Source organism: Akanthomyces muscarius, chromosome 5 (assembly GCF_028009165.1).
Source record: "Akanthomyces muscarius strain Ve6 chromosome 5, whole genome shotgun sequence".
Taxonomy (NCBI): Eukaryota; Fungi; Ascomycota; class Sordariomycetes; order Hypocreales; family Cordycipitaceae; genus Akanthomyces; species Akanthomyces muscarius.
In genome coordinates, this window is record NC_079245.1 from 423,530 (window position 1) to 441,924 (window position 18,395).

General features: G+C 51.8%; 6 protein-coding genes across 6 annotated transcripts; 3 read left to right on the plus strand and 3 right to left on the minus strand.

Annotated features, from left to right (window-relative positions):
- Positions 1–636: 636 nt before the first annotated feature.
- LMH87_009390 (uncharacterized protein) lies at positions 637–1,593 on the minus strand (the record flags this gene model as incomplete). Its single annotated transcript, XM_056196373.1, has 1 exon — positions 637–1,593. The coding sequence occupies one exon, from the start codon at positions 1,591–1,593 to the stop codon at positions 637–639; it is 957 nt and encodes a 318-aa protein (XP_056053528.1).
- Positions 1,594–3,746: 2,153 nt separating this feature from the next.
- Positions 3,747–5,902, minus strand: LMH87_009391 (uncharacterized protein; the record flags this gene model as incomplete). The annotated part of the gene is made up of 9 exons (XM_056196374.1): positions 3,747–3,750; positions 3,798–3,920; positions 3,980–4,110; positions 4,165–4,308; positions 4,431–4,613; positions 4,665–4,703; positions 4,785–5,071; positions 5,123–5,301; positions 5,355–5,902. 9 exons carry the CDS (start codon positions 5,900–5,902, stop codon positions 3,747–3,749), a joined length of 1,638 nt encoding a protein of 545 aa, XP_056053529.1.
- A 2,403-nt stretch (positions 5,903–8,305) lies between these two features.
- Positions 8,306–9,948, plus strand: LMH87_009392 (uncharacterized protein; the record flags this gene model as incomplete). Its single annotated transcript, XM_056196375.1, has 5 exons — positions 8,306–9,085; positions 9,149–9,177; positions 9,237–9,541; positions 9,605–9,631; positions 9,884–9,948. 5 exons carry the CDS (start codon positions 8,306–8,308, stop codon positions 9,946–9,948), a joined length of 1,206 nt encoding a protein of 401 aa, XP_056053530.1.
- Positions 9,949–10,127: 179 nt separating this feature from the next.
- On the minus strand, positions 10,128–10,648 carry LMH87_009393 (uncharacterized protein; the record flags this gene model as incomplete). The annotated part of the gene is made up of 4 exons (XM_056196377.1): positions 10,128–10,263; positions 10,325–10,381; positions 10,436–10,518; positions 10,571–10,648. The coding sequence occupies 4 exons, from the start codon at positions 10,646–10,648 to the stop codon at positions 10,128–10,130; spliced, it is 354 nt and encodes a 117-aa protein (XP_056053531.1).
- Positions 10,649–13,801: 3,153 nt separating this feature from the next.
- On the plus strand, positions 13,802–16,126 carry LMH87_009394 (uncharacterized protein; the record flags this gene model as incomplete). Its single annotated transcript, XM_056196378.1, has 1 exon — positions 13,802–16,126. The coding sequence occupies one exon, from the start codon at positions 13,802–13,804 to the stop codon at positions 16,124–16,126; it is 2,325 nt and encodes a 774-aa protein (XP_056053532.1).
- A 1,085-nt stretch (positions 16,127–17,211) lies between these two features.
- Positions 17,212–18,160, plus strand: LMH87_009395 (uncharacterized protein; the record flags this gene model as incomplete). Its single annotated transcript, XM_056196379.1, has 2 exons — positions 17,212–17,380; positions 17,463–18,160. The coding sequence occupies 2 exons, from the start codon at positions 17,212–17,214 to the stop codon at positions 18,158–18,160; spliced, it is 867 nt and encodes a 288-aa protein (XP_056053533.1).
- Between the last annotated feature and the right edge of the window lie 235 nt (positions 18,161–18,395).

Genomic DNA, 18,395 nt, shown 5'->3' on the forward strand with positions numbered 1-18,395 from the left:
GGCCGTGGCTGGGTAGCTGCATCTCTCCCGGGCGGACTTCTACTTTGTCGTGTGAATGCTGCAGTCGGACAAGGGATTTGGCCCGAGAACCATGGCATGGAAGAAGCACCGTTAACATAGAATAAAAAGGTTTCTCGGAGTAACAATTTTGGAGCTAATAATAGGGCTGCATAGCTCAAACGCCACCGAGAACCAGAGTTCAACTATAATAACTGACCGCTAGATAGGTACTACGACATGAACCCTGTGGTAGCACAATAATATCTGAGAGGGTCTAAATTGTTAATATTGCGCGGAACAGCTACTGTCCACATCATTGCTAGCATTGCCCTAGATGCTAGCCAGTGCACTTACACTAATTTTTGTTGGCTTTCTACTGTAAGAACCCAGCAAAGGTTAACTGATTGACGACCTCAATAACTACGAATTATAAGATAAAAGCTCGAATCGTTTCTTTATAGATCTATCAAACTAGACTAGAGCAATCTTATATAGAGACTGGACTAAATGATGTCGTGGATTCCGTCTCGGCCAATTGAACAATCGGTCAACACCCAGTTCGGCAGTCCACTCCACGGTGCCAAACCGCTCCATAATATGAAAACGTCCGACAGTGCAGACTGTTCATTGTCTCATTTAGATGGGATCCAAAAACTCAACAATGAGATCCGCAGGCGGCTCTCCAGCCTCCGTAGAGTTACCCTGCTGGCGCACAATAAGGCGTCCCCCGGCGCGACGGGCAGCGACAGGGTCCAGCTTCTCCTGCGTGGTAATCATGTGCGAGTAGGGCTTGCCAGAGGCATCCAGGATGGGCAGCGTGATCTCGCACGGCTTCGTCGCCTTGAGGTCCCTGTTGCACTCGCGGTTGGCAAAGTCGGTGAACTGCTGGCACGGTCCGAAGAATGCACCCATGACATCGGTGGTGGGGTACTTGCTCGCGACCGGTGTCTGGCCAAACGTGCCGCAGGGGTCGATGCCGCCGCCGCAGTCAATAATGGGGTACGAGAGGCAGTTGCCCGGCATCGTGGCCTGGTAGGTGATGGTCTGGATGGTGCAGCGGTGGCCGGGCGGGCACGGCTTCTCCACCGAGCGCTCGACCGTCGTCGCTTTGGCGTCGGCGTACTGCTCGCTGTATTCGCCCGAGACGTCGCCGCCGATGAGGCCGCCGACGGGACCGGGCGGCGTGAGCTTCAGGCCGACCTTCCAGCCCTTGGTGGTGGTGCTGGTGAGCATGGTGGACGTCTTGGTGGTGACCTTATCGGGCTGCGCCGCGCCGCCGTCGTGCCTGGTCTCAATGTCCGCGTCCACGTTGGCCTGCGCGCTGATGCTGACCTTGCCCAGGGCATCGAGCCAGTTCATGTCCCTGAAGTAGACAGTCTTGCAGCTGGTGATCTTGGTGGGGCAGACCGGCTCGTTGGCAATGTCGGTAAACTGGTAGGGCGGATTTTCCTTGTTGACGGTAAGAGACAAGGATTTCTGGAGGTCCGCCACGCGGCTCTTGACCTTCTCAACTGTCGCAATGTCCTTGGCCGTGTCGAAAGACCACACGGGGCCAGCAAGGACCATGAGAGAAACCAACTGAAGAGTCAACATGGTGATGGTAGCGGATATGGCTTAGTTCAAGCTTGAAAGTAAAGGGCTGATAGTGGATTAGCACCCTGAATAGAACGCTGGATTTGACAGTTCGTTTGCACTTTTTGTTCGAAAAGATGAGTTCTGAGGATGAGATGTGAGTGTCTCGCTTGCTAGGAATATTAATGATTCGACGAGGAAGTGCACCGCCCTATTTATAACACAGTTGACCCTTTCCGTCTGTGCAAAATAGCATTTCAATAGCCGACACAGAGCTGAGGCTCGTAATGGATACGGCTCGGCATGGCATGGAAGCTTCGGCATGATCCGCTTCAATTCCGCATGTCGTGAGCAGTTTATGGTATCAGGACCCTCGTCATGCAACACAGAAATCAAGCTTAGCCAAGTCAAAAAGACGAATTTTCAACTAGAATCTAGTCAGCATATTCAAAGCAGGTGGGCCAGCACTTCTCGGTCGACCAAAGGGGTGCACATGTTCAACGAAACCAAATGATCGTTTTCGGTCTAGAATCGTGGCTCAGTGCTTGGAAACACTCGTCAGCGTGGATCAAGTGAGGAGTATCTCCAGCGGAAAGAAAAGCTGCACACTATCAACTATGGGCTGTTTTTGAATTGTTCTGGCCGTGATATGTTGATTATGCGTAACCTGTGCATTACTGGTAGGCATGAGTCTTCCCGACTAAAAGTCTTTCGCATAGGTGAGCTGCTGTTTGCCTGAGCGAGATACTCCGCGTCGCATGTTTCTCCACGTGGAGACAACTGCACTGGATAAATGCGATATGAGCGAGGGCGGCATTGGAGTTGTGATGGACTGTCACAGGATGAGGCCATCGCCAGCACTAGATCGCTGCATGGGTTGCCGTTCGAATACCTTCCAAGTTGACGATTTGGCCAGCTCGTCATGATCATCTGTTCGGCCAGGAACCAGGCACAGTTCGGACTTCGGATTATCCACTGTCACCCCAGCTGCAACGGCGTCATTTCACATAGAAGGACCTAGCAGACTATGTCTGGGCACGAGACGTCCACGCACGTGGGAAGTGCTGAAACACGAGCTTGGCTGTCTCTTTCTTCATTCTTGTAAGTAGCCTTGCATGCTTACTTAGCTCGCAGCTGGCGCACAGTCACTCCAAAACACGCCCTTGGCGGAAAGGAGCTCTGCCGTTAGTCGCAGCAGCACACTTCCAGCATTGATCCCTTTCGTCGGCGTACAGTTCGAGGGCGCAGGCCTTGGCCATGATGGGGCGTCGATTTGGATGAAACGAAACGTTAGCGCAGGAACCCTTGCGGCATGGCAATGCGCCACGGCCTGGCCGGTGCTTGCGTGCTGCGGCATTACTCTTAATCAGTACATCACGGCTCGACTCAGAGCTTCTTCTTTCCCTCTATTCCGAGCTGCTAGCGGCTTCAGTGACGTGGATTTCCCAGCTACCATTTTTTTCCGTTGACAGGGCTCATGTGGCACCACTCACTATCCCGTGTCGGGGCCCCCAATGGGAAGTTTGGAAAAACGTCAGTGATTTTTGACTTACTCATGGCTGTAACATCCTAGCAGAGGATCGCTTCTATATCATAGCGGGTTTCGATATAATAGGTATCAACACCAATGCCGGAGCTCACCTGAGGGCCGCTTAGTCAAAACCGTGGTGACCCTCGATTAACATAGCTCCCACACGTGCTAACGTTAGCGAACCAGCATTCGCGAAGAGGCTGCTATACGCCGAAACAGCGCACGCGTAAAAAAAAGTGTTAGACCTCAAGGGCCCTACAAGCAATGCCTGCTCGAGGCCGAGAATAACTGCTCGCACGTTATTGCCCGGATGCCTTGACTCGAGAAAGGGTCAACTGCTACTAGGATCGCTGAACTATAGTTAAGTACCTCACAACAACAAGGGTAACAAAAAAGCGAACTTGAAATGAAACCAAGCCCAGTCTTATTATACCTATTATGAATATCTTATAGAAATTCCTCTTAACTATAATCAGATTTAGCATCCCTATTAGACTACTCATATAATTCTAAAAAACTACACTGCACAGCTTAAGCGCCACCACGGCCATGTGCGGCAGAGTATAAGCGGCCAATATCCCGCTTCCACTGCTTGACGTCCGGGCGCAGAATGCGGCGATCATACGTGTAGAGGCCGTTGAGCTCACCTTCCACGTCAGTGGTTTGCGTATAGATGGCTCCGCTGCATGCGTACATCTCGATCTGCTCCTTCAGCTCTCGAAACAGCGTACCAGTGCGATAGTTGTACGCCTCTAGGTTCTCGTCCATCTCATACGTCTGGTTGATTTCATCAATAGACTTTTGAACTTTCCACAAACTAGCGCAAGTTATTGTCAGTATTGCGATCCAAAGGAAAACATGAAATGGATGTCTTACTGGTCGGCGGAGACGTTGTGGCCTACGCCACCGAATTCACCTTGAAACCCGATTCGGCCTGAGTCGTACGGGCCACCTGGCAGGGACGAGAATGGGCTACCACACTGTGGATTGGCGTAGTGATGATTATCCTGTGACTGTCAGTCTGGCGAGCGTAGCGACAAAAAGGGGGAGATAAAACGCACCGAAAAGTCACCAAAGCCATGATCATGCCAGCCAGTCACCGAGTCAATTAGTCTCGTCGGATCCAATTTGCGCACCATGTCTGTCAACTCAGCCTCGGGGTATGGTGGTGTGTTGATCTGGGCCCAGCCTTCGTTGTAGATCACCTGCGTGAGGTCATATCAGTGACGGCGTGCGACGCGAAGAAATAAGAAATAAAAAATGAAGTAAAAGAAAAAAAGATATTACGCGACCGCCACTGCAGAGAGATTTATCGCAAACAACGTACCCAAGTCACGATTGATGGATAATTTCTGTGCTCCTCGATGAGGACGCCCAGCTGTCGGCGGAACTCGGCCTGTTCGTCGGTATTTGGCACTCTGCCGTCAGCGGACATGCTCGGCATATCCTGAATCACAGCAAGACCCATTTCGTCGCAGGCGCGGTAGAAAAGATCTGGCTCTACTTTGATCTGGTTATGCTGTCAGTGGGAGTCGGGCAAAGGCGAGAGCGCCAAACTCACATGCTTGCGAACAGTATTGAAACCGAGACTCTTGAGCATCTTCAAATCGTACACCATCGCTTCGCGATTAGGAGGAAGATACAAGCCATCAGGCCAGAATCCCTGATCCAAAGTGCCTACCAAGAAGGTAAATTTACCATTGAGCAGAGGTCTTTTGATGCCATTGACGTCGCCAACCGCAATACTGCGGAATGCGGTGTAGCTGCTGATGGTATCGCCGTCCATGGAAATAGTAATGTTGTACAAGTAAGGTGAAGACGGTGACCAAATATTGGGAGAAGCGAGCTGAAACTTGACTTCGGAGTCAGATCTGCCGACGGACAAAGCCACCTGTTTGCCATGCTTATCGAAAAGGTTGAGCTTGACACCCGTGCCGTTCTTTCCCGAACTGTGAACAGTAAAAGCAACTTTGATTTGTTAGCCTAGGTGCATACATTTTGCTATGCAAGGGTGCCCACCGTTGCCGTCCATGTCGGCAGTGACATCAAGACCAGTAATGTGGTTCTGAGGCACACTTTCCAGCCAAACTGTCTGCCAAATCCCGGAGCATGACCGGTAGAAGATGTGACTGGGCCGTCTTGTTTGCTTGCCAATTGGGACCATTTCCAGATCGGTCGGGTCGTAGACAAACACGAGCCTAGCAACCATATGAGTAAGTTATGCCAGCAGGCTCACTGATATTCAACGTACAGAGTGTTGTCTTCGCCATATTTGACGTTCTTGGTCACATCTAGAGTGAAGCGAAAGTAGCCACCCACGTTGTGACCGACCTTGACGCCGTTGAGAAAGACTGTGGCTTCGTAGTCGACAGCTTCAAAGTTGAGAAGCACATTCTGGCCTTTCCACGAGTCGGATACCTTGAAGGTCCTGGAGAACCACATGTTCGTGACAGGATACTCCTGAATGCCGGAAAGTGCACTCTCAACGCAAGAGGGGATCATGACCTCCTTTCCAAGCTGACGCTGATTGGGAGGACTGCTGAGCGCTTGAGCAGCAGGGTTGCCATCAGCGCTCTCGTATGTCCATATTCCGTTCAAGCTCTGCCAGTTGTCGCGGTGTAGCAGCGGGCGCGGGTGCTCGGGCCAAGGATTGGTCCCAACTTTGTACGTCCAGTCCGTATCGAGGGGAGGGGTCTGAACCTTGTAGGGTACGGGATCGCGCTTGTCGAGCGTAGCCGACAACGCCACCGAGGGCAGCACGGCAAGCACACCACTCAGGGCGGAAAGAGAGATCTTCATCTTTAAGGGGCGCAGATTATTTAGTTGAATGGCGCAAGGTCGTGAAGCTACCGGTGAGACAAAGGACACAGCCAGGAGCCGGGAGACTGCTTGGGCAAGCTGCCTTTTATAGGCGAGCCAGAGATACGAGATGCGCGTCCAAATCCCAGTTCAACTGGGGGGAGGTAAGGCTGTCGCGAGCCGGGGATCGTCGCACTTCCAGTCGGCACCTGGCCCAGCTGCTGTGAACCCCTCACCTTGGCACGACGTGCTCGACGAGCAAAAGAGCGTGAGCTGCAGTCTTTCACCGTATATTCCGGCGCTATGTCGGCGATGAACAACAAATTAACCTTCTCTGGTGCGACCCGACTGCATCTGTGGCTGCCGATGATTGGGCCGCCTGGAGTGTAACCCTGCTGGTAGCCTTGTGGTGAGCCGGAGGAAGCTGGTGACGGCCTGGAGGAAAAGCGTGGGGGTGATCAAAACTCGCACTAAAATGCGGGGGAACTGGGCCTTTTTGTTGGTGGCTTCGGGATCTGCTACATTAATACTTTCATGGGACATGGCTACTAGGAACTTATAACGAGGTGGGTGCTAGCTCCGTGCGGGGAAGCAAAAGACAAAGAGGCGGACGGGACGGCGTAGATGCGAGTGGAGTTGCGTCGGAGAGATAATCATACGTATAAAGACACGAATAAACTACAACTTGGTGTTCTATATCTGAGAGAGCTCTTGAGATCGATCGTCAGCCCGGTGAGGAAGGCGCCACGCAGGGCTGGACCGACGACCGCTTGCGAGCATCATCGTGTGCGTGGCTACACAATATTTATCACTATTATTCACGACGGATGAATAGGCTTGCTTCCCCGCACCGTCGAAGGATCAGATCAGCGCAAATGACAGCCCGCCCGGAGAAGAGCACTGGATCAAAGTCCGCGCCGTCGAGCAGCCAAGACACCAGTCACGGTGCTAAAGCGAGGACAGGACAACGCACCTGCCTGAAGAAGATATGCGTGGGCCAAAGCGCAGTTTGTTTCTTCTTTTGACTTACCATTGCTTCTCAATCAACAGCCACATAGTTCCACCACACATTATTAGAATGGCGGTGCTACGGGGGTTGCTCCTGATGCGACCGTGTAAAAGCGGCTTGCTTCCGCGTGCGCTGGACGACTAGTTGGCTCTGGCAGTTGTATTCCTACTTGACACTGCCACAATGACGTACTCGGTGGAATAATCAATCATCGACTTGTAAAGGAGAAGTGACCAGTGCCCGTGCCTTTGCTCCCGCGGACAAGATTATGTGCCGGTACTACCTAACAAGGGCTGCGAGATGTGCAGACGGGCGTACTTCGAGAGGCTCGCCTGACCAGAGACCAGTGTGCCAGGTTGTTGCATCAGCTACCACCCTACATCGAACGACATCGATCTCGAACGCTCCAAATCGTCCCAAGCTGTGATCAACAATGCATGGCAACAGGAAAATGGTATTTAGGTGTGTCTCCTGGTGCTGTAAAGGATGATCCAGGTGCTCCGTCAGCGGATGAACACACTATTCGAAGGCGTCCACTCTGACCTAACTGCTTTATCGATGCATCGGGCCGTCGTAGGGCCAAGATCTACCATTTGTAGCGCCTATCGCGCCCGAGATCCCCCAACTGAACTGTATTCTTCTCCTATCGCACTATCATGAGTAATTGATCAACGCTTTATTGGCGCCTGAGAGGATCTCAAATGCGCAGATTTCGTCTTGAAATTTAATGACATGCTGCAAAAACAATAGTTGTTGACCCTGCACACGCAGTTTAGACATTTGCCTCGCGAATGACAGGCTTATACATAGCGAGGTAACCGGCAAGTTTCAGCCTGAAGTACGTACTGGTGGTGAGTGCACCGCCATCACCCGAGACTAACCCCCAGACGGGCACCGGGCTCGTTATTAATCGCCTCATTGCCTGTTCCTTTCCTACAGCCTGCTCTGCTGCGACTTCGCCCAGCAATTATAGTTTGATGCGCTCACGCGATTGCATTGTCAGCTTTGAATACTCGCTCCTCGAAAAATCATGTCTGCGCCACATGTGGGCGGCAATACCAGCGGAATACTCATCTTCGAAGACACGAAGCGACACGTATGCCGCTGATGCTGCACACAAAAGAATCAACACCGAAGCTGATGTCCTGACATAAGATACGAGGCCCAATATATTCAAGTGCAGTTTCTGCCACAAAGAGTTTTCTAGAAGGTTTAAAACAGCAACCTAAGCTCCTCGTATTGTCGCATGCAGTACTAACAAGGTTTGCAAAAAGCATTGCTCGTCTTTTCCTCAGAAAGACAAGACAAAATCTAGTACTGCTGAGAGCTCCGAAAGGGTATGCGATGATACCGATGCGCCGTCAAAGCCCACCGCAGCGAGCACGCACGAGGACATGCCGTTTCTGCAGCAAATATTTGATCCTCACACACTCACCATGCAGCATTATTTGAATGTCGGCAACAATGACGGATCATTCAACGAAAATGTCCCCGACTCAGAGAGTGCGCCAGATTACTCCGCGGACCCCGCACGGGACATTGGCGACACCCTCGCACTGCTGCCAACCGAACACACCGCGATCCTGGACGAGGCAATCGGAGCATTCACACCAGACGAGGATTTTGAGATGCTGTTTCTCTCGGCTCCGTCCCCAATACCTGCCCTGACAGAAGCTGGTTGTGAAGTATTGGTTGCAAAAGCGGCCTTGCTCGCGAAAGGTTTAGAAGCGCTCCATTACAAGCTTCAAGCCATCGACCCAGCGTTTGCCGGACCCCATGACATTGGCAAAGTTGGTCAAGTATTCTGTGCAGAGAAAATTAAATTTTTTGCTTCTGCATTCTTCCGCTTGACGCACGTTCACTTCCCTTTGGTGCACTATCCCACGTTTGGCGTCCCAGAGTCATCAGCCTTTTTAATCCTCGCGGTCACTATATTTGGCGCCACTCGCTGCGCTCCAGTCAACCACACGATCCAGGCCAAAAAGTTTACAAAACTTGCTGATGAATACATCTTTCTTGAATTGGAGAGACTGAATGCATGCAAGCCGCAGCTCCTTGCTTTTTCGCAACTCCAGACACTTCAGGCCGCTGTGGCCATGACCTCCAACTTCATGATGAACCACAACGACTGGTCTCTCCGAGAAAGAGCGCGACTGAGAAGACTACCCACTCTGATATGTTCCATTCGACATTTCCAATTGACAGAGATCAGTAATAAACTGACGCTGGATTGGCACCAATTTATATTTGACGAGACAGCTGTCCGGTGAGCGCAGCCAAGACAGTCCACAGCCTTTTGTGTGCCAGCTAACTTCCATCACTCAGTATAGCCGCGATGACCGCCATGATTGACTGGAATCACTCGCGAATGTTCTATAGCCCACCGAATATCACGATCGGAGAAATGAAAGGCAGCCTCCCATGTCATCGTGAGCTTTGGGATGCTTCGAATGCGACCGCATACATTGTCGCCAAAGAAACTTTAGACGCGGCGAGCCTGGCAACTATCTCGAGACTCAACACATCAATTGCGGAGTTCATCTCGACCCTCATGGCCAAAAAATGGACCATTGATGCTGAAATATGCCATCTGAACGTTACTTCACAGTCGTTTAGTGTAACAAGTCTAGGTACAGCTGCGAAGCGCTTTGTTCTACATTGCCCGCCCAACGTTCTGACTGAGGCATCATTAGCTATTACTGCCTTGACTATTGCTGCCTGTCAGATGAACATTCTCCAAGGGGCGTATACATCGATAATACTCGCAATTACAAGATGGAGGGAGCTTTGGCATTCCGTCACGCACGGGATGGATCATCAAACGTTGCTAAAAGCTGGGCTGACCAGGCACTGTCGCGAAAACTGTACCCTTGCCCGGCACATCGCGCAACTTTGTCGGACGAATCTGCAACATGCATATTTCCAGACTATCGGCCACAAGTTACCCATTCCAATATTTCGCCTTCTTACAGCATGTGACTCCGTCAACTCTGGGCAGGAGGGCGAGCGAGAGGAGGACCTGTCATTAATTTGCTAACCGTCATTGCAATTGTCTGTTTTACCCCCTAATACTCTCGTCTGAAAAGAAACGAGAAGAATGCACGCAAGTTTATGCAGTGGGCAACTGTATTATATTTTGCGATTACAAAATTGTTCTCAGCCCCGGCCTCCTGCACCTGTCGCGGGCACTAAACTAGTACTGTCGTCACCCTAAATTTAGAGTTCTTTGCCAGCCTGCTTGCAGCTTGCATCCACATCAACGCACTTGACTGCCTCGATTGCCGGATCTTGGATGTTCTTCTGGTCATCGTAGAATGTGACATGTTTCACGTCGCTGTCGCATCGGCGCTCGCTAAGCGACAAAGGATTAGCGACTTCCGTTGCGGACCATATATATACAAGCAGCGACTTACTAGTAGAGAGTGCACTCTTGGAAAAGCGTCACATCGATGGAGCGAATTTCTCCCAGCCTAGCTGTTGATCAGCGCCATGAATCCAAGATCGTGAGCGCGTACAGTACTTACAGAGGCTTTCTGAGCCGGACGCAGTTCGAGGATCGGATTTTCAACGATTTACCACCACTGTTCTCCTCCGTGTAGATGGTGCCCTAGAAGATAGAAGTTAGCAAACGAGTGTAAATGCCAACGCGTTCTGCCTACCCTGACGTTGCTGTCGTCAGCCGCGGCGGCCGAGCACCACGAAGCCAGTACTAGACCAATTGCCACGGTAGAACGCATTGTAATTATCAGAGAATTGTAGATTATGGGAATGAAATGAGATGTATTCAAGATTGAGAAGGCAAAGGCATGGCGGCTATTTATCCTGTCCGTTGAGTGTGACGTGAGGGGGCTGAGCTGAACAACAATGTCTTACACAATGGCTGAAACGAATCTTGGTCCTCCAAGACCATGCATATTCTATGAAGTCTCTAAATGGGAAAATTTGTGCTGTCCGTGAGTAGATGAACTGAAGCAGTCTGTCTGTACTTGACTTGTTGCTGTAACTTTAGTGACAATCAGTCATATTTATCGACACCAACGCCAACTGAAATATCATTGCCAGCGCAGACTCAGAGTGTTACCTCAGCTACCGCCGCTGAAGTCCTTGCATTTACAAGCGCCTGGTGGAGATTGTCTTGACCATATCCGAGACCTGTGGATGCGCGAGCCGTATCCCATCTGAACCCATGCATCATGGTACAACAGGCTACGCAGCCACGCAGCATAGAGAAACATGAACGAAGTAAAGGAAGGAAATGAATTATTTTCCAAGCCTCCTGGTTGTGGGTGTGGGTGGACGGTTACCACTGTAGGTTCAACGAATCGCCCATGGTAATGAGATCCGTTGCCTTGGCCGAGACATGCCGCTCCTTCACATCTGACGATGCACTGGGTCGAGGAACTGTATTTTGTCAAGAGTAGTATTCATAAGATCCAATTCAGAGCATCCTAGTTATAGGATCGGCCATTTCAACACCAATCACTGTGACGACGTGCGTGAAGAGGACAGACAGTGACACCATGTAACTAGTGCCGACGCTCAATTTCAGCGCCATATGTAAAATTTTCGCCCGTAGGAGCGAACCCATGTTACAGCTGTTGTCTAGTAGCGCGCTAGAAATAAAGTGCTTGAAGCTAAGACTGTTACGCAGTAGTGAGCTGTGCTGTGGCAAGGGGAAACGCCATCTAACTAGCCAGTGATCTAGGCCTATTCGCCGAGAACCAGGGGCTTGTGGTGTTAGGGCCAATGCAAGCTTACGCGAGAGGCGTACTGCCACAGTCTAGTCGCCGCGAACTGATCGCAACAGGAAAAGGCATGGAAAACTCAGATCGGTTAGCAACGAAGTCGATAATCATTACTACTCAATACTACAACGAGCCATATTCGAGCCCTAGGTGTCGGTTGCTACAGAAATTTTGCCTGCCGGCCTAAAGGCTAAAGGAGCAAAGCGGTTTGGCGCATGCACAGACTCGATCTGGTAATAGGTGGAAGTGAGAAAGACCGAATAGCGTGACATGGGCACAGCGAAGATGTAGCTTATTTTAGCTCTCAAACCAAGGCGAACATGCATGTTCCGTCCCCTAATCCTGTGGATCTGGACAGCGCAGAGAAGCAAGTACTATAAGCCCTGTTAAGTTCCTTCCCTCAATCGTGTGCCTACGAGATGAACCCCTCTGAAGCCATGGATACAAGAGCGAGCATCTAGTTTTGTGGTTCCGCGATTCTACGGCTCGAGTACCCCGTACATTCACTCATGGGCCATTACAGGCCCGCTGAAGGCAGTAAAGCACGCTAAAGAGATTTTCCTGGGCGGCGATCGGCGGCCCAGTTGCCCAAGTCCAGGCAACGGGTTCGCCCACCCCCCCACTGCAAATGGCGGCTGTCAGCGGCCTGACCGCTGCCAAGCCTTATTAATAGATGTCAATCTTGGAGCAGAAGAGGATTGAAATAGAAATAAAAATAAAAATCTCAGCGCCGCCCCGGATGGCACCATCCGAGCCACAATTGAGATGAGGCGAGCAAGTGGGCTGATCATCGCCGAGAAACGAGCCCAGCACGCTGGCTCAGCGACGGTAGGACTCGCCTGTTTCCAGTTTGTATCAGATGCAAAAACGATCGCGAAAGAATGATTGCGAAGATGCTACCGGATATATACTGCGCCTGGCGTGTAATGAGGACCTCGGCACAATCAAATCCAGAGTTTCTACTCCGGGACTAAAGCACGTTGCCGCGGTCGCCCGCCTATGAAGGCACATGTAAATCTATAAAAAAGACGCCGCAGTACGAATCAAATCCTGCAAACCCCTGAGCGGTGTCGTGGCTCGCATACAGCATACATACATGACCATCCCATCTCATGCCTCCTTCCTGTGGGTCGTGCTTGGACATTGCCTGTTCAGGCAGCGCTTGCCAAGCCAACGAGTTGGAAGAGCGCAGGATTTCTTTGTTTCAAGTCTAGCTATATATTAACAATGTATAGAGTATTGCGAATCCTTGTCCAACTCGGTTAGAGTATTATTAATATCCTAGATGGAATAGTAATATTGTGCTCTAGCAGGGCTTACGCCCCACCCGTGAGATGCGGCTTCATCGGACCGGACTTCGGCCACAGATGAAGACAGAGGGCAACCGGCCAATGGCGGAGCAAAGCTCCTCAAAGCTGAGAAGCGTGGGAAGGTCTGGTCTTCAAGGGGGAACGTTGTATGCTAGCTCTGTATGAAGTTTTGTAGTGTCTTGCCGCCAACGACCCGGCGGAGGCGTAAACACTTTCATTCTTATACCAGCTCACATGAAAATATAGCGTATATTAGAGGTGTAAGCATGAATTACAGTAAGACCGGAAACATAATGACAAGCTAGTGAGAAGCTTTACGCGGCTCGCAACGGCCTCGGGACCGCGGTAACTCAGTTAAGGACATAACTCGGGTTTCCGCCATCTTCGGCAGGATCTCAACTGCAGCAAAGTCTCCGTTACGAAATTTTTGGTAGTAGGAGAATGTAACAGTATACAGGGGTGGTGGCTACGCTTGCCCGAGTTGGGTTTAGAAGTGGCATGCGGTCGACATAAGCCAAGGCCAATGAGACCACTAATGAGCCCTGCTTCTGCCCCGAGGAAGAGACGTGCGAGAGGATTGCGTAAACGGTGCGAGTTATGGTCGACGTTGCAGGCGGCAAGATAATCAGTCCGATGATTCCAACTAACACGTCGCATTGGACTACTGAACGTGAATGGTGGCGCAAGCAAGGCCCTTACCATGTCGAGTTCCCCCCGGACTCAGCCAAGTGAGCATATAAGTAGGGAGCTTATCCGACCACTCAAGTCGAGCTTTTTCTTATCAAGATACACTGTCCTTCAATATTGCGTTTTTACTTTATTGTTATCTCTCACCATGGGCAAGAAGCTAGCGCAACCAATGATCGTCACTAAGCCGGATGTGGTGATTGTAGGCGGCGGTGCAGGTGGCGTGGCCGTCGTTCTGCACCTTATTGAGCAAGCCAAGAAGGGACGAGTGCTTCATGAAATTGCCATCATAGAGAAGAGAGACATCCTGGGTCCCGGCCTGGCCTTCTCCACCGACTGCCATGGCACGATTCTCAACATGCACTCCGATACGATGGGCATCTACAACGAAAACCCCCGAGACTACACACAGTGGCGCAAGAGCCACGAGGACGGACCCTTTCCCTCCCGAGTAGACTATGGCACATACCTTCAAGAGCGCTGGCTACGGGCCATTGAAGAAGCGCATGGTCTTGGCATCACGATTGCGTCCGTCCAGGCTGGCGTAACAGACATTGACCGTGTCGGGGACTCCTGCTTCATGGTCACGCTCGACAATCAAAGCACCCTGACCGCCCACTCGGTCGTCCTCGCCCTCGGCAACTTTACCGGGTCGGCCAACGCCCACCTCGTCGGCAAGCCAGGCTACTACCCCAACCCGTGGCCCACCACGCAGCTCCGGGCCATCCCGCCCACGGCGCACGTCCTCGTCGTCGGCTCGCGGCTCTCGGCCGTCGACGCCGCGCTCTACCTCTCGGAGAACGGCCACCAGGGGCCCATCACATTCATGTCGCGCAGCGGCAAGCTGCCGCGCGTGCAGGGCGACCCCGTGCCCAACCCGCGCCGCTACGTCCTGCACGAGCTCGCGCGCCAGGTCGAGGGCAACCCCAACGAGAGCCTCCTGCGCCTCACCAGCGCCCTGGTCGAGGAGATCTCGCTGGCCACCGGCGGCGACTGGAGCTGGATGCTGGAAAAGGACTCGCCGCTGGAGCAGCTCGAGACGGACCTCGCGGCCGCGCAGGAGGGCAGGGTATGCTGGCAGTCTATCCTCAACGGCACCGCCCCGGTGATTGAGAGATACTGGAACTCACTGTCGCCGACGAGTCAGCAGCTCTTCATGGAGAAGTTCAACAGTGCTTGGATGACGTACCGTCATGCGATGCCCGTCAAGAATGCCAAGCGTGTTCTCAACCTGCTCAAAAAGTCCCAGCTTCAGGTCGTGCGAGGCGACAGTATCTCTTGGGACGGCATTTTCAAGGCCAAGACCTCGGCCGGTGTCCTGGAGACCCCGTATGTCGTCGAGGCTACTGGTCAAGAGAGCCACTTCAACCGCATCAACTCTCCCCTGCTCAAGTCGGCGGTTGCCAAGGGCCTGCTGACGCCGCACGCCGCCGGTGGAGTCGTGGTCGATTTCCAGAGCCTGCAAGCATCAAAGGGCCTTTACGTCATGGGATCACTGACAAGAGGCACTCACTTCTATGTCAGCGCCACGGATCGTGTGGCCGCCCACGCGTCCCGCATCGCAAAGTCGCTCACCTCGGAGCCATTCTCCTCCCATCTACACACTGCCATCTTTGTCGGCGGCGACCTTGTCTCTCATCTAATGGCCAGTAAGCTGGTCCCCGAGCTCATCCAAGCCGGCCACGTACCATATCTATTCCTGGCATCCTCATCTGCTTCCGAGTCCAAGAAGCAAAAGGGGGCTCTCTCCGAGTTCCCCGAGCTTGCTTTTTTCGAGAACGAGCTGTTGCAGAATCATGTCATTCCCTACTTCAAAGACAAGAACGCAGAGGATGCCAAGAGCCCGACTGTCCGCCAATTAGCCACGAAGTACGGCATCTTGGTGCAGCAGCTTCCTGCGCCTGGCGACAAGTCATTTGCCGAGACTATGAGCAAGCATCACATTGACGTCGGCTTGTCCCTCATCTCTACCGATATTTCCAGCGACGACGTCTTGGGATACTTTTCCAACGGCAAGAAGCTCCTGCACCTACACTCGGAGAACCTGTCGTCGTACCGCGGCGTCATGTCCGCCGCCCGCGCGATGAAGAACAAGGAGAGCCACTTCATCTACTCTCTCCGTGAGATGAAGCAAAACACCACTCTCGGTTCTGTCATTGACGTTCGCAAGCATGCGATTGATTACTCCAAGTCCACGCTCGCCTGCATGAACGACGTGTACGCTCTCGGCATCGACATGACCCTAAGCGCGGTGGGCAAAATCGCCCGCGGCGAGGACCTCGGTGCTGTAAACTCCGTCGACGAGAGCGACGTGCCTAGCCGTCCATCCAAAGAGGAGCTGGACGAGTACGCCGCCAGCATCGTCCAGATCTTGGTTGATTCGTTCGCCTCGACACAAAAGAAGGACGATTTCCAGTCACATATCCTGGGAGTCGTTAGGGAGTGGTCGGACAAGAACTATGCCCAGGCATGAGCTTGCCCTAGGGATGGTTTTCATTTATCTCTGCATGGCGAAGGAAAAAAATTGTCTAGTTCTTTGCGTGTCTAGTTGCGTTTGGGTTGGGTACATTTTATAAACATAGTTTCCCGCGCTTGATTTGTATTTCTTGTAATCCGTGGCCGTCCACGAAATCACTAACACAATATCGCTAAAGGAGACACTAAACTCGTGGTGCGACCAGCCTAGGAGAGCTCCACAGATCTTGCTCCGATCTTGGCCATGAGGCAGAACGCGCGCGCCGCGAGAAAAACCCATTTCAACTTGAAGAATGGGAAATCAGGACACCGCGTTTGCATGTATTTCCATGCACAAGAAATTCTAATTTCATGGTCGCGAAATCGTAGACCGTTCCTAGCTCGCTACCGCTCGGACGGTAGCGCACATAAGCGTAGCGTATTGGTCTTGTAGGTGGGCGCAGCGATTGTTCCCTTGGCCATGATGCCTTGTTTACTTGCCATGTTCAGTGCAACATCTGCCGAGTTTTGCCTTTTTTTCCCCGGCGAATGTATCAGCCCTCCAAGTCAACACATTCCGTACGTGTAATCCCTGCGCCGACAGCCGGAGTGCCGGTAAGGAGGACGCACGTTCGAAGACTGACACCTACTCGAGGTTCTGTTTTGTATTTAGACCCAAAAGTTCTTTTCGGAACGCGTAAGCTGTAGAAAGGTCACGCGCGAAATATGCCTCTCGGCAACCGTTGCAAGTCACATCACCTCGTCCGTGCCTTGCCTGGTCTTAACCTATCCTCGTATTAACGACGTATTAAGTCGCAAAGCTGGGTTGCCTCTTTAGGAAGAATGGCCCCACCTTTTCCTGCGTGTCCAACTTCCGCGTATTTAGGGACATGACAATGTCAAAAACCTGGCAAAAAATGAACAAAAATAGAAACAATTGAAGTCAAGACCCCGATAGACATAGTTGGCAATTAAAATAGAGAAACATGTTACAAAAGTATTAGAACTAGCTAGCCCGCTCCTTTAATCAGGTATAAACTTCATCACTACACTCGCTACCTCCTCCTGCCCGTCTCTGCAGCTCTCCCAGCTCAACTAGCAAGAATGCCTACCCTCGAGCTTCACAATGGCTATCCGCTCTGGCACTATATTCCCAACCGGCCTGCAGCCGTCATCTTTGTTGTTCTTTTTGCGTGCGCGACAGCGTACCATACCTTTGTGCTGTTCAAGCACCGACTTTGGTTCTGCCTACCATTTGTCATTGGCGGTTTCTGTAATTATGCCCCTTACTCACTCGAAACTGGAGGGACTTCGCTCTAAATTATAAGAAGTCTCTACTAACCATATCCAATTAGTTGAAACTATTGGTTATGTCGGCCGGTTCCTCGCCTACGACAAGACGGGCGAGCTGATTCCCTACATGCTCCAGTCCATCTTCCTCCTACTTGCACCGATTCTCTTTGCGGCTTCGTTATACATGACCCTCGGTCGCGTGATCCGCGCCGTTGACGGCGAGCAATTCTCCATGATCCGTTCGAAATGGATCACCGCGATTTTCGTCACGGGCGACGTTGTCAGTTTCATGATCCAAGGTGGTGGAGCGGGTATTCTGGTCAAGGCCGACTCTGCCAGCAGCCAGAACACAGGCCAGAACATCATCATTAGTGGCCTCATCTTCCAGATTCTCATCTTTGGCATTTTCTGCGTGGTGTCCCTCTCTTTTCATCTTCGATTCGTGAGAAAGGGGCTTGTGAACTGCTACTTGGACATTCCCTGGAGCTCTGTCCTCGCCATGCTCTACGCCACCTCTGGACTGGTCATGCTTCGAAACATCTTTCGCGTCGTCGAATACGCCATGGGGCAGGACGGCTATCTTTTGTCGACTGAGTGGTGCGTATACGTTTTTGACGGCGTTCTCATGTTTCTAGCCGTGGCCTTATTCGCCACTAGATATCCGAACCGACTCTATCCCCGGGACCGAGCGGACACGGCGATGGAACTTATAGACCCTGTCGAGCAGCGGAAAGATCGTGACGCAGAGTTCTCTGTTTAGGTTCCTGCTATGGGTTTTTTTCGCTGGGAAATACTCGGACGGGTACTTCATTGTCGCTAGACTAGTACTCACTGCTACAGCAGAAAATTAGTTTTAGAGTCAGATATTAAAATTGATGGTATTCTCAGCCCCCATATGGATTTCTGGCCTTCCTGGCAGAGCTACTTTAGCTAACTAACGTTAGAGCATTCAGCGTTCCCGAGATGTGGCCCGGGCGGCGGCCATGCCGATGGAT